A 13557-nucleotide genomic window follows, 5' to 3' on the forward strand; every position below is an offset into this window, starting at 1 on the left:
CCACCTTGGGATGATGTTCCACACTTCCACCATCCTTTCCATGAAAAATATTTCCTGATGTTGCTCTTCAGTCTACTGCTTTGGAACCTCAAATCATGACTCCTTGTTCTAGAATTTCCTTTCCCTTGAAACAAGTTTGCTTCTTCCCACAAAACTTACTCACCGACATGACCAGAATCATCTCCCCAGGCCTTTATCTAGGCCAGTTTTAAACTGGACTTTTTTGCACTTGGCAGATATGCCCAGGACCTGTCCTGTTGAGCCTGAAACACTTGTGATAAAGATCTTGGCACAGACACTGTAAGTAGAAATGTCATGGATTTTGCTCATATTTTTATTGTATTCCTCATGGGATCCACAAAGTACACCATCTGGGAGCATTTTTTCACCTGTTGAAGGCACTGACTGCCTCTCAGTCATGGTTCAGAAAATAATCAACTTGAAATTGAAAGAAATATCCAGAGAGGAAAAAGGCTAAATCTGAAAAGAAACAATGAGACTGGGCTGCAAATATTGAATGCGAGTCAGCAGAAACAAAGCTGCAATTGTGTATCAAAAAAGAAGAACAAATTTAAAAGATCACAAATGACTTAAATAATGATTTTATTGAGAAAAACAATGAAAAGGAAAAACTCTAAAACAGCATCTAGCAAAATGCTGTTCTTCTCAGATCGCTGAAGAGCAGCACATCAAGTGGAGTAAAGCAAGACTCCCAAACATGCTCACAGCTTTTTTAGAAAGTTCTAGATGAGTCTGCCAATCAATGCATGCGACAAGACAATGTAACCCATCTGTGGATCATTATCTGCTTGCTATCAGAGAACTTAAGGTTCCAGTGATTTCCATCTTGCATGCTACAAAATTCACTAGAAAATATAAATAATAAACAAGAACTCTTTTAGTTCATCACATGTTCAGACAATGCATAGGTGGCTTTTGGAACTCATTGTCACAGGACACTGTGAAGGCAAATAGTATAACTGGATTTAAAAGTGGATTAGATAAAGTTTTATAAGATAGATCAATCATAGATTTAAAACAAAGATGTCATCCTGGATTATATATGGCCATAAACCATGAATGCTGGAAATGATGAGTATGACATGAGATAGCAACTCCACACATGCCCTATTTCTTACACACTTCCTGTAAATACCTGCTGCTTTCCCCTGCCAGGGACAAGATATTGGGTTAGATGGACCTTTGGTCTAACCCAGTAGTTAGAGCAGCTGGCTGAGAACCAGGGAAACCAGGCTTCAAATTCTGCTGATGCTTCTTATGATGTTGGGCACATCACTTCACTCTCCTCCCTTGCCTTAGGTATAAACTTAGGGCTTGATTTACTAAGGTTTTTCTCCCATTCTACATCTATATGAAAAAGATTTTGTAAATGAAGCCCTTAAATTATAAGCCCTCCAAGGACAGGAAAATGCTTACTGTAATGTGCCTTGACTCACCAATGAAACGATGTGCACTAAATCTAAAAAAGTAAATACTGCCAAGGTAAAAACCTTAAGACATTATTGGGGCAATTTTCAAACTGTCTGCGCTGGGACAAAGACTGCACTTATTTCATACTGATTCTCAAAGTGAAAGTGCATGCAGACTTTCACGGTGTAAATTGCCATAGATACCAAGTACTCGCCATTGCATGCACCTGCTTTTTGTGCAGGTGGCATTTTACTGGAAAAGTGCACGCAAAGATTTCAAAATGCAATCTTCGTACGGACTTTTCCTCCCCCAACCTAAATGCGCCCCTGGGGACATCCTTTTTGCTGAACCGAGGGTGGGCAATTTTCAACAGTCAATCTATACAGGTAAAATGCTTTTTACTCACGTAAAGTGCTTTGATAATTGTCCCCTGAGTTACAAAAAGCAGCGTTTAAACAATACCATCATTTTCTGGTGAGTAACACTTGTCCCTGATGCATAAAGTCTAATCAAAGTCACATCCACGTGCCTTTAGTGCATAACATTCAAAGAACTGTACCTTTCCATCACAGCAAGACACTCTTTTCTCCACGTGAACCGACTACCCCGCCGTAATCTAAACGTCCCTGAAGTAGCACTAACAGGAGGAGGAGTTTGTCTCCATTCTGAGTCTTCTACTGGTATGGGGGCAGGCCTCATACTCAGCGTAGCCCCTAAAAATAAAAACAAGAAACATTGTGTGACCAGATGGACTGAAACGTTTGCTCACTTCTGCTCTTCCAGCCTGCTAGAACGAAACAGAGCAAAGAATTGCACAAAGTCTGCAAGTGCCTTTGCTTGATAATTTCAAAAGCGTGAATCTTTTTCTTAAGATTGTAACTTCCTGCACGGCAAGAAGGGAAAAAAGTTCCACCCAAAAAAATTGTGCATGCCACATTTTCTGGAAAAGCTATTGTAGGACTTTTGCCCAAAAGTGCTAAATTTTAAACCTGTGGAAAAAAGGAAATGAGATTTTGATTAGGTATACGAGATGTGATTGTAGCATAGGCTAGTACAATAGTTAGGGCAGTCAAAAATATTTGATAAAAGGCAAGCTCTGTGATCCTTAAGCCAAGGGTTGTTTAGGATGTGTTAAATATTGAATTTTCATTAAAAAATTGTAATGGGTGTTATGCGATAGAGCAAAATAAAAGGGTTTGTTGCAGGTGGATTTCCTATTTTTCTCTAAGTGTAAAACAGTTGTTAAACTATCGCAGCAAGTTGTGTGACTGGGATAGTGCTCGGTCTGTACTTCTATCAGCCTGAACCAGGAGTAAACATTGTGGATTGATATTCAACAGTCATTTAGATGGCTAACTGAAAAGTTATCCATCTAAATGGCTACCCAGCTATATTCAAAGCCATATGCGGCTAAATTCTAGCCACATAATTACTTATGAGGGTAGAATTTAGCCACATAAGTCAGGGGCGTTCCAGGGGCAGAAGGGAGGCATTTACGGGTGGTGGCGAGTTATCCCCACTTAACTTATGGAGCTAACTCTGGTTCCACTGCAGGACTGTCCTAAAGTTGGCCAAATATACTTATCTGGTTAACTTTACAATAGCAGGGGATATTCAGCGGCATGCCGCGCTGTTGAATGTCCCTGTTAAATTAGCTGGACAACTATATCCAGCTAACTTAGGCCTGGATTCATCATGCTTCACAGAATGATTCTGATGAATCCTGCGAAAACGGGGGGGGGGGGGGGGGGCGGCTTGTGAAAGCCTACAGCTTTCGCACCACGGCGGTGCACCGGCTGCCAGCTTTCGAGCCGAATAGCAGCACCGTGAAAGGTGGTGCTATTCGGCGCGCTACTGCCAGCGATAATGTTAGTAACATTATCGCCGGCAGCAAAGACACCACCGACTCTGCCCCCTCCCCGCCCCACCTCCTCCCCTCCCTGCCTCCTCCCCTCCCCTCCTCCTAATTTGCATGATATTGCATGCGATAAGCCCTTAGAAAATAACCCCCTTAACTTGCTGCTCTGTGGCTGAATATCAGCCCCTTTGTGTTTGAGGGTTGCCAGAGGCAAATAAAGTTATGTATTTGGGAGAATAAATGTTTGTGAGTAAAATATAGGGCATTAATGGAACATCTATAGTAACTCTTCCATCTGTTTTGTAATTAACATTTTCTTTTTTTGTCAAAAATATCTCTTTTTATGAAAGTTACTATTCTGGATATTTTTTCAGATATTCACCCTCCAGAAGCCAAACATATTTTGGGTGAATTGAGTCCACACTGATTAGATTTAAGAAAATGGTTCTGGTAAGAAACAATAATACCATGAGCAATAAAAATTATTTGATTTTATGCAGTATCTTACACCTGAAGAGGATGCCAAATTGTTTTACAATCATTATTGAAACAGATACCATTACCATTAGAAAGGACACTTTTTCAATAGATGTCAGTGTTTCAATTCTGTATGACAGTTTCTGGATAAGAAAAAATGGGGTCGATAAAAAAATATTATCCAGCTAAAACCAGGGAAATAATGAGTTTTGGCCAAACACAGTGAGTATTTATTAAAGAGAGGAGATGGAAACTAGGGGCTAGATATCTAAAAGGCTTAGAGATATACACGTTGAACATATATAGTCATGTGAAATGGCTACACACCACAAAATTTAGCTCCTTGTTCCATTCTTAATTGGAACAGGTTAGCATAAAGAAGAAAGAAATCATGACTCTCGGTCTCAGGAAATAGCCAGAGGATATTCTGGCTCTATGCCTCCTGGAGCTGATGCAGTTACGTAGTTTAGAAATTAAATTAAATTTAAAAAAAAGTTAATACTTTGCAGATTTAGTCATACAGACTCAAAGATCCTGTATGAAAAACTGAAATGTGATTTAGGATTCCAAAGTAGCTTGAATAAATGTCCTTCCTAAGCTGGTAAGTCAACCTAGAACAACCTCTCTTTTGAACCAAGAGATGACGTGATCATTCCTAGTTTATATTTGAGTATTTCTAAGCCAGAATCAACTACAAATGTATAATGTGTTTCTATTACATAAAAGAGCTGTCCCTTATCAAGAGAAAAACCTTTTGAGCTTGGCATTCAGTTGATCACTTGCAATGAAAACTGCTGGTCAAATCAGGTTTTATGTTTACCATTGACTACATGACCACACTGCTGGCTGCTAATCACTTAGCTCGGGTAACCCATATGTTCTTTACTGATTCTATGTAGGATGTGTGTACATGTATGGACATAAAGAATCAAGATTTGCATGTAATATTCACATATGAGGCCACTACCAACTTTTGCAATTTCAAGTACAGGATACCCACAAAACTAATATCTTTAGATGTTGTAATAATTGTGCATTGCTTGTTTGTACAGTGACCCATTATTGACAGACTAGATTCTCAGACAGGCAGGCAGTTTGCTGTTGCAAGATTGTACTGGAATGTTGTACATTTGGTGTATTTAAGCTGTGCTCTACTACACCCTGAACACCTGTAGCAATATGGTCTGTTATAAAAATGTAAAATGTTTATTACATTATCTATGCTATACTAGCAATAGATATTACATTATCTATGCTGTACTATGCAATTTATTTGATGATATAAGATGCTTCAAGTCTCTTTTGAGAATAGGCAACATAAAAATGCAATTAATTAATATATACACACATACACACACTCTGAAATATTTCCAATATCACAGGAAGCAACTGCTTCAATCATTTACAGCGGAATTCAAAATATTGTGCAAACATTTATTTTTCTAAGAATGCATGTCTAATGACTCAATGGTGGACCTAAAAGGATTTGTTCTCCATAGTATTCCTTAAAGTGTCCTTTTTTTAAATTTAATTTTTTAAATGCAAACTTCAAGAAAAACCTGAAGGAAAACAAAGAATTACATAAAAGAAATTAAAAGAATATACCAATAACCAAACTCATCAGTAATCCAAAGAGGAAAAAATTAACAATTATAACCTGAATACAGTCCACAATAAATGGAGATGAATATTACAATCCAAGAAGATAATATAGATACAATGAATTATAACTGAGAGAAGCTATCATATTAATCCATATTCATCCAAGCACATCCAAGATGTTAATAAAGGCAAAGAAGCTCGAGATGAAGACTGGCCATGTTGTACTTATTTACTACTCAAAAAGAGAGTCAATTGGGATGGCTCAATAAAAATAAAAGTAACATCTTTGTATTTAACATAGCATTTACAAGGAAAATGAAAGAAACGCGTGCCTAATTGTAACACCCTAAGCCTCATCTGCAAGAACTGTTTTCATTTTCTCTAACTATGGCTACATCAGGAAAAATCATGACCTTAAGTTGAAGATGTTTTCATTTTGATGTCTAAAACAACAGCTTTCAACAACTAGTTTTGATCATGATTGAGTGCTAATGATACTATGCAGGTTTAGCTAACGCTTTAACCAATGCTTCCAACAAAGCAGTAATATCTAAACTATCCTCAGAAATTAAAGACATTTTGTGCTGGGGAACCTCAATCTCTTTCCTCTTATATAGAGGGAGATGATAATCCCTGGTGAAACCGACTGCTTCGGGACCTTCAACATCTCCAATATATCTCACTAGCCAACACCATAAGCGATTTAGGAAAATTTAGGCAGCAAAGATTATGGTTCCACACAGTTTTCAATATTCTCCAACTTGGATAACAAGTATATTCTTAAAAATGGACTCTTGCCTTGCTCCCATTTGATCCATGTATTTCAGAGGCCTCTTTGAAACTTTTAAGGACCTTCAATCTATTTCCCTTATCCAAATTTTTCTTTAGCACCGGGGCTCCTTGGGCAGTAACAATCTTGCCATGGCCCTCTATAGCATCCCATATTGTTTCAAGAGTAATCACAGGGAGTCTTACCTAACAGAAATTAGTTTGGAACTCCTGGGTAACTTTGGGGATAGATAAAGATACGTGCATACCAAAAAAAGTCTCCTCAGGTCCTACACCAGCCTCTCTCCTCTTCTTGTTTCATTCACTAGGGACCCTAGTGCTGTCTTCACTCATTGCCATAGCAAACGGCTCTCCTGTATTCCTTGCACATGAAGGTAACCCACTGACTTTATGTATTTATTCATGTGCTTTTAGTATGCTGTATTATTAATGTGCTATTAATAATACAGCATACTAAATAAAGTTAACTATAACCAAGTTAATCATATGTGTGAGAGACCACTCCAGTAACCCTCTGGAGGTTGGATCCACAGCTAGATCCTTGGAGTTGTTTTAAACTCTGGGCTTCATGAAACACTTGAATTAAGAGGCGACAATAGCACAATCCCTCTCCCCCACTGAACTCCTCAGCAACTCCCCTACACACAGCAATGATGGTTGAACCACGAAAGAGTCTACTGAGCCCATTGTCAATGGGGAGGTCAGGTTCACAGGGTGAGTCACTGGCCTTCCTTTCCTCTTACTGATCACCTTATAAAAGTTAAAGGCAAAAAGTGAAGAAAATGAGAAGAAAAAAGCAAAAGCCTTCAGGAGTTCAAATGCAATGCATACTGCTCACTTGCCATCTTGAAAATCCCCCAAGTTTCATAAAGAGAAATGATTAAGTTTGCTGAAGCAATTTCAACTGAACCCAGAAACTTGTAGGATTCAATTTCAGGTTATAAAAAGAACAGTAGTCCGCCTTCCAAATGACATGTCCAACACAATGTGCAAGAGATTAAAGTTCAAACTTCCTGCTAATTGGGCAAGGCTAGTTAATACTTGTTGCATAGATGATACACTGATGCACAGAGGGCCAGTAACTTTCAAACTGGTGCGCATGCGCACATTTGAACACATACGTCGGCCCACGCCAAGGAACGCGGCCATTTCATAATATGCGTGCATGTAATAAAATAGTCTGGCTGCAGGCACATGTGCACCAAATTTTAAGTGGGCGCAAGCATATGTGCCCAAATCTCACTTCTACCGCGTAAACTAGAGGATTTTCAAAGGGGCATGCGCTGACGTTATTCCCAGTTTTGCCAGTTCATCTCCAGTTTGCCCAGTTAAAGAGATAAGTCCTACAAACCCCCCCCTAGTTTAATAGTCTTCTCTCCCCCCAGTTAGTCCTAACCCTTAAAACCTCGCAGATCTGCCTAGTTTTCTTTAATTTTTAACTTACATGTCATCCATAGCAGAAGTAACGTTACATGGCAGGGGCCCTCGGCGCACACCCGGTTGAGTAAGTATTTGTATGCATATCTCAGGTTCATGCTCCGAAATGCCCATGCCCCACCCAGACCATGTGCACGCCCTGCCCTTTTCTAAAATCTTCGCAGATGAGTGTACTGCGGGAGATACGCACATATCTTGGCAGCGTTTAAAATCTGCTCAGTGCGCGTGAGCCTTGGCTTATTTGGACATCCCCTAATCACTGCATGTGCTGGGCTTTTAAAATTCACTTCTAAGATAGGACAGACTACTTACACATTTTGGGTCAACCGCAACTGTATAGACAATATGGGGTAGATTTTATAATTTTGCGCGAGCGCGTACTTTTGTTCGCTCACCAGGCACGAACAAACGTACGCTGGATTTTATAAGATACGCATGTAGCCGCGCGTGTCTTATAAAATCCGGGGTTGGTGCGCGCAAGGGGGTGCACATTTGTGCAACCTGCGCGCGCCGAGCCCAGCGCGCGCTGCCTGTTCCCTCCGAGGCCGCTCCGATTTCGGAGCGGCCTCGGAGGGAACTTTCCTTCGCCCTCCCCCCACCTTCCCCCCCCCTTACCTTTGTTGGCAGATTTACGCCTGCTGAAAGCAGACGTAAATCTGCGCGTGCCAGCGGGCTGCTGGCGTGCCATCACCTGACCCGAGAGCTGGTCCGGAGGCCTCGACCACGCCCCCGGGCCTGCCCCCGAAATGCCGCATCACGCCCCCGAAATGCTGCATCATTTTCGGAACGCCCCCGACACGCCCCTTTTACGAAGCCCCGGGACTTACGCGCGTCCTGGGGCTCTGCGCGTGCCGGCGGCCTATGCAAAATAGGCGCGCGAGGGCCCTGCGCTGTAAATCCAGCCGGATTTACATCTGGATGAAGGACGTCGGGATGCCAGGACATCTGGGACTCAGAACAGGCGGACCTCTGGACGTCAGGACATCGAGACATTGGAGCATCAGGGACATCTAAGAATAGACGAGGGATCCCGAGGCTTGTGGAAGGAAAGCCTGAGATTGGAACATACCACGAGGAAGGTAGACGACAGGGGAGACCTGGACGTTGAACGAAGACATCACAAAGAAGACATCACGAAGAGAGACGACTTGAAGAGGAAGTCTTCTGGACAGGAGCTTGAAGATAACCATGTTGGAACAGTGGAACTCCGAGGATGGAAGCTGGAACTCCGAAGAGGAACTCTCTGGAGTGTGTTGATCCATTGGAAGGCACTGAAGGAATGAAGCAGCGCCTTTTTATAGGGCAGGAGCAGGAAGAGCCCTGAAGACGTAATCTGGGAGGGCTGAAGATCAACTTTCTGCACTGTACCTTAAAATAGAAAGAAGAGCCGCATGGCCAGCTCCTAGAGGGAGCCCTGGGAGCACAGGGGGCAGAGCCAAAGTCTGCAGCAGCATCGGAGATGAAGAAGGAAGGCAGGAGGCGGCTCCTGCTGCTGAAGAGGAGCAGCGCTGGGGCTGGACCAGCCCCGAGGAAGAGGAGACGGCATTGGCGGCTCCCTGCCATGAAGAGGAGTCGGCGGCTGTACTCGGGCTGCAGTGGAGGGGAATCCTCGTGAGGGGTTTCCCCAAAGCGGAGGAGCTCCGGCGGCGGCACAGGCCACGAAGAGACGGAGATTCCAGGCAGGGGGGATTCCCCTGAAGACGGACATCGGAGGAGCGGCTCCAACCACGCAGGAGGCCCTGTAGCGCAGCAGGCAGGCCGTGAAGGAAGGAGGCAATGTGGCTCGGTAGCAGACCGGCCTGCAGAAGGAAAGGGAAGGCCCTGTCCGTGGGCTGGGGCGCAACAATCAAAATACTTAACCAGGGATATTAATGTGTTTAAAATTGCACTCCTGCATACTCACTATGGGGACTATTTTAATTGGCTTGCATTGTCTGCAATGTACACAGGGAAGAGGCATTGTAGAGGGTGGAGTCTGAGCAGGGTTGGTATTTATGCGCATACTTTTTTATTTTAAAAAGTATGCATATAAATTCTCTTGGCAAAACTAAGCATTCTATATTGTGTAATTATGTATGCTTAGTTTTGCCAGGATAATTTTCAATGCAGACTTGTGTGCGTAAGTCTGCTTTGAAAAGCGATGTAATTTATGTCAATATTTGCCAGCTAACTTATGGGAGATGTTACAGAATTGCCCCTTTTAGGACTAATTTAAGTTTTCCAACTATTTAAATTTATATGTTTATTCTGTTTAAATTGATGCTGTATTTCATTATAAAATGGGAAGAGAAAGTATGCACTTTCCTGCAATACAAATTTATGCATGTACTGAAATATATATGCAAGAAAAAGGGCCTTGGAATTACTGTGGATGTAAATGTTTTAAATAAATACAGATGAAAAAGAACCCTCTTTTAGACAGAAACTCGTGTAATAGTTAGCCACTACTGGCAAAATAATGCGGGGGTAATCTTTGATTAAAAGATGAACTCAAATGAACGACTATAAGATAAGTCAGTTTTTATTTGCACAAAAAAATTTGAAAAAATTCTTCATTTTCACTTTACACAATGTAGCCCATGATTAAATATAAGGCAATGAATGCATTATTTAGCTGGTAGCGCCTATTATGATTGGCTAAATGTCATATGAGTTTCTGTCTGAAAGAGTTTAACATCTGTATTACATTATTTTCCCTCACTTGTAGGACACAGCAATAATTATTGTTGGTGCTACTATTTAAATAAACACATACATTAAAGTCCTCAGCTAAGTATGAGATGGTGGTCAAAAAAGCAAATAGAATGTTTGGAATGATCTGAAAAGGAATGGAGAGTAAAATGGGAAATATCTTTATTTATTTAAAAATATTTATTGCCTGCCTCTCCATAGTTCTGTATTGATTATCTATGGTTTGAATGCACCTTGCATGCAGTTCTGGTCACTTCATATCAAAAAAGATATAGCGGAACTAGAATAGGTATAGAGGAGAGAGACAAAAATGATAAAGGGAATGGAACGGCTGCCCTATGATGAAAGGATACACAGGTTAGGGTTCTTCTGCTTGGAAAAGAAACAACTGAAAGGGGACATGATAGAAGTTAATAAAATCATGAGTGGGGTGGAATGGGTAAATAAAGGACATTTATTTATCCTTTCAAAAAGTACTAAAACAAGAGGACACTCCATGAAACTAACAACAAGAAGATTTAAAACAAATCGTAGACAGTACTTTTTCTACAGTCAAGCTGTGGAATCTGTTGCCAGAGAATGTGGTCAAGGCGACTAGCCTAGCGGGGTTTAAAAAAGATTTGCTTCAGTTCCGTTATTAGCCAGGTAGACTAAAGAAAGCTATTGGTATCCCTGGGAGTGAGTAACAGGAAATCAACCTATTTTATGGGAGCTGCCAGGTATTTATATTCCGCACTGGCCACTGTTGGAGATATGATGCTGGGTTCAATGGACCAGTGTGGCATTTCTTATATTCTCATTTATAAAATACTAGCATAAATCTCCAAGCACCCGTATGCGTGTGAACAGTTTTAAAAGTTGAGCTCACAAAATGTAGTCAGATGGGGGGGGGGGGGATGCTGAAATATTGGGTTTTGTCCAAGCAACTTGAAAAGTTATTTGAATAAAGTCTTTGAATATTAACCTCATTATTTTTTAAAGTTAGTCACACAAGCTCTACATATTCCTAAAACATATATCCTAATAATATAAAACTGAATGTATATGTATATTTATTTAGGAATGCCATTCTAAAACTATCATGGTTCCTTTTCTATAGACCTATTTATGTGGTAGAGATTTTCTGCTCAGAAAATGCAGTTCTTCACTAAAACTTTGCTTGCCAAGAAGCACTGCTCTTATTTTCCTTCCCCTCGCATGTTTACATGGTTTAAAGCTATAATCCCACATATTTGCTGCAGTGCTCAGTGGCAGACAGCCCAAATTTGCATTGCTGACAAGGGAAGAAGGGATCACTACAACAGACACCATTCTATCTGACTTTCCTACCACTGGCAGGATCAGACTGGGATTAAGTATCAGGCCTGGCATTTTTCCTTATACTCACTGAGTCTGTGATTTATAAAGTATTGATAGAGGAAGAGGAAATGTGTTAGTTTGCAACTGCAAAGTGTGGTTGATGGTAGAAAGAGACATTTATGGAAGGACCGGGTTGCAGGGCAGCCTGTGCATTGAGGGGTTGCTGAGGAATACAGATGCCTGCTGCATACTTATACTGAGGAGCTAACTGTATAGTTGGTAAAACTGCTGCAGCAGCAGCTGGGTGCTGTTCCATTGTCTGTGTGAATGTATTGGCAATATTTTGTGGGGCCTGGGAGGAAGTTGGTCTTATGGTTCAAAAGGTGGATGCTTTGTTTGCTGCTGGGCGGCTTGCCAAGGGCATATTCTGGAATGGATACCCTGAGTAGTCCAGCAGGGTCTTGGTTGGAGCTGAGTGAGCTACTTAGTGAGACAGTATGCTGCACAGTTCTAGTTCTGTGGGATAGCTGTCATGAAGTAACGAGAGGGTGTGCTAGTTAATGACGGTTGATCACAGGATTGGGTACAGCTCTCACACTTGCCATTCTCTGCATACACTGGTTTGAGAGATGCGGCTGGTGCTCCTCTTTGTGTTGAGCTGGAGATACATACAATGGCTTGGTGGCCACAATTGTAATGCTCATTTCCGTGATGGCTTTGGAGGTTTCATCAGGGGATGAGAAACATACAAATACAAATCCTATACTATGGGCCACTTTCCATCTTTGCCTTTGCACTTGTGACTGTATCACAGAGTGAAAACTCTTAACTGTTGCTCATTATGAATATCATCATCAAGATTTTTGACATGCAGGTATATACCCTGGTATTTGGTGCTGCTGTCTACTTCATTTGTTAAAAATGTATGCTTCAGCTCATCAAACATAAACCTGATTTCTGTTGAGTTCCTTTCCACTCATCTCATCTACAGCTTTTTCAGCATCTTCACATCAGTGAAAGCTGGCAAAGCCAAAGCCTTTGTCTGTCCACCTTTTTCATTCATAACTTTCACATTTAAGACAGGTCCATATTTGCCACAGACTTTCTTAAATCTTATCATCCATGTCTTCTTCAAAATTCTTTCTGTAAACACTGCTGAATTCTTTTGCCCAAGCTCCAAGTTCTGCTTCACGTTTTTTACATGATTTAAATCTATCAACAAATACTTTGTGGTCAATAAGAGGCATACCATTCATTTTCTCAATAGCTCATTTTGCAACTTCCTGAGTCTCATAATGAACAAAACCATAGCCCTTTGATCCATTTTCACCACACACCACCTTATAAGAAAAGATATTTCCTAAGGTAGAAAACCATAGGGGATAATATTCAGTCACTGGCTGCATTGCAAAATTAGCCAGATAAATTTATTTGGCTAAGTTTGGAGGGATATTCAGTGCTGAAATTGCACCATTCAATATAGTCAGCTATCTTAAAGATAGCCGGATAAGTTTATCCAGTTACCTTTATGCCTACTCTATGGAACAACCAGAGCGAGCTGAATAAGTTACCTGGCTACCTCTGAATCTATGAGTTAGCCGGTTAACTTAGCCGGCTAACTTCACCCCACCAGGTACGTGCCAAGAACACACCTATATAATCCAGCTAAATTTTAGATGAATAATAAGTTATCCAGCTAAATTTCAGCCAGATAAGTGGGGGAAATATTGAAAAGTCAGCATGTATCCTGATAGCTTGTGAGTTATCCTAACATACCTGAATGGAGAGAATGGGCCTAGCTGAGCTGAACTTCTCGTACAGCATGGCCTCAGTCATATCTGGGTGCTGATCCCCAACGTATAGTGACAAGATCAAGTAGCTGGGAGTGCTGGGGTTCATCTTCCACAGAAGTCTGGATGGCTCAGGCTTCATGGAGGAGGTAGGACATAGCTGTGCTGCGGGCTTGCACGCCT

General features: G+C 41.3%; 1 protein-coding gene and 1 pseudogene across 6 annotated transcripts in view; both read right to left on the minus strand.

The window, feature by feature from the left end:
- The window catches only part of HMBOX1 (homeobox containing 1), a 434799-nt gene that overhangs the window by 111053 nt on the left and 310189 nt on the right, over positions 1-13557 (minus strand). For all 6 annotated transcript variants that reach the window (XM_029596166.1, XM_029596167.1, XM_029596165.1 and 3 more), the window contains one exon: positions 1991-2144. In XM_029596166.1, coding sequence (XP_029452026.1) covers positions 1991-2144 — 154 coding nt within the window. The remainder of the gene's footprint in view (positions 1-1990; positions 2145-13557) is intronic.
- On the minus strand, positions 11718-12990 carry LOC115088455 (annotated as a pseudogene).

The sequence above is a fragment of the Rhinatrema bivittatum genome, chromosome 3 (assembly GCF_901001135.1).
Source record: "Rhinatrema bivittatum chromosome 3, aRhiBiv1.1, whole genome shotgun sequence".
Lineage (NCBI taxonomy): Eukaryota > Metazoa > Chordata > Amphibia > Gymnophiona > Rhinatrematidae > Rhinatrema > Rhinatrema bivittatum.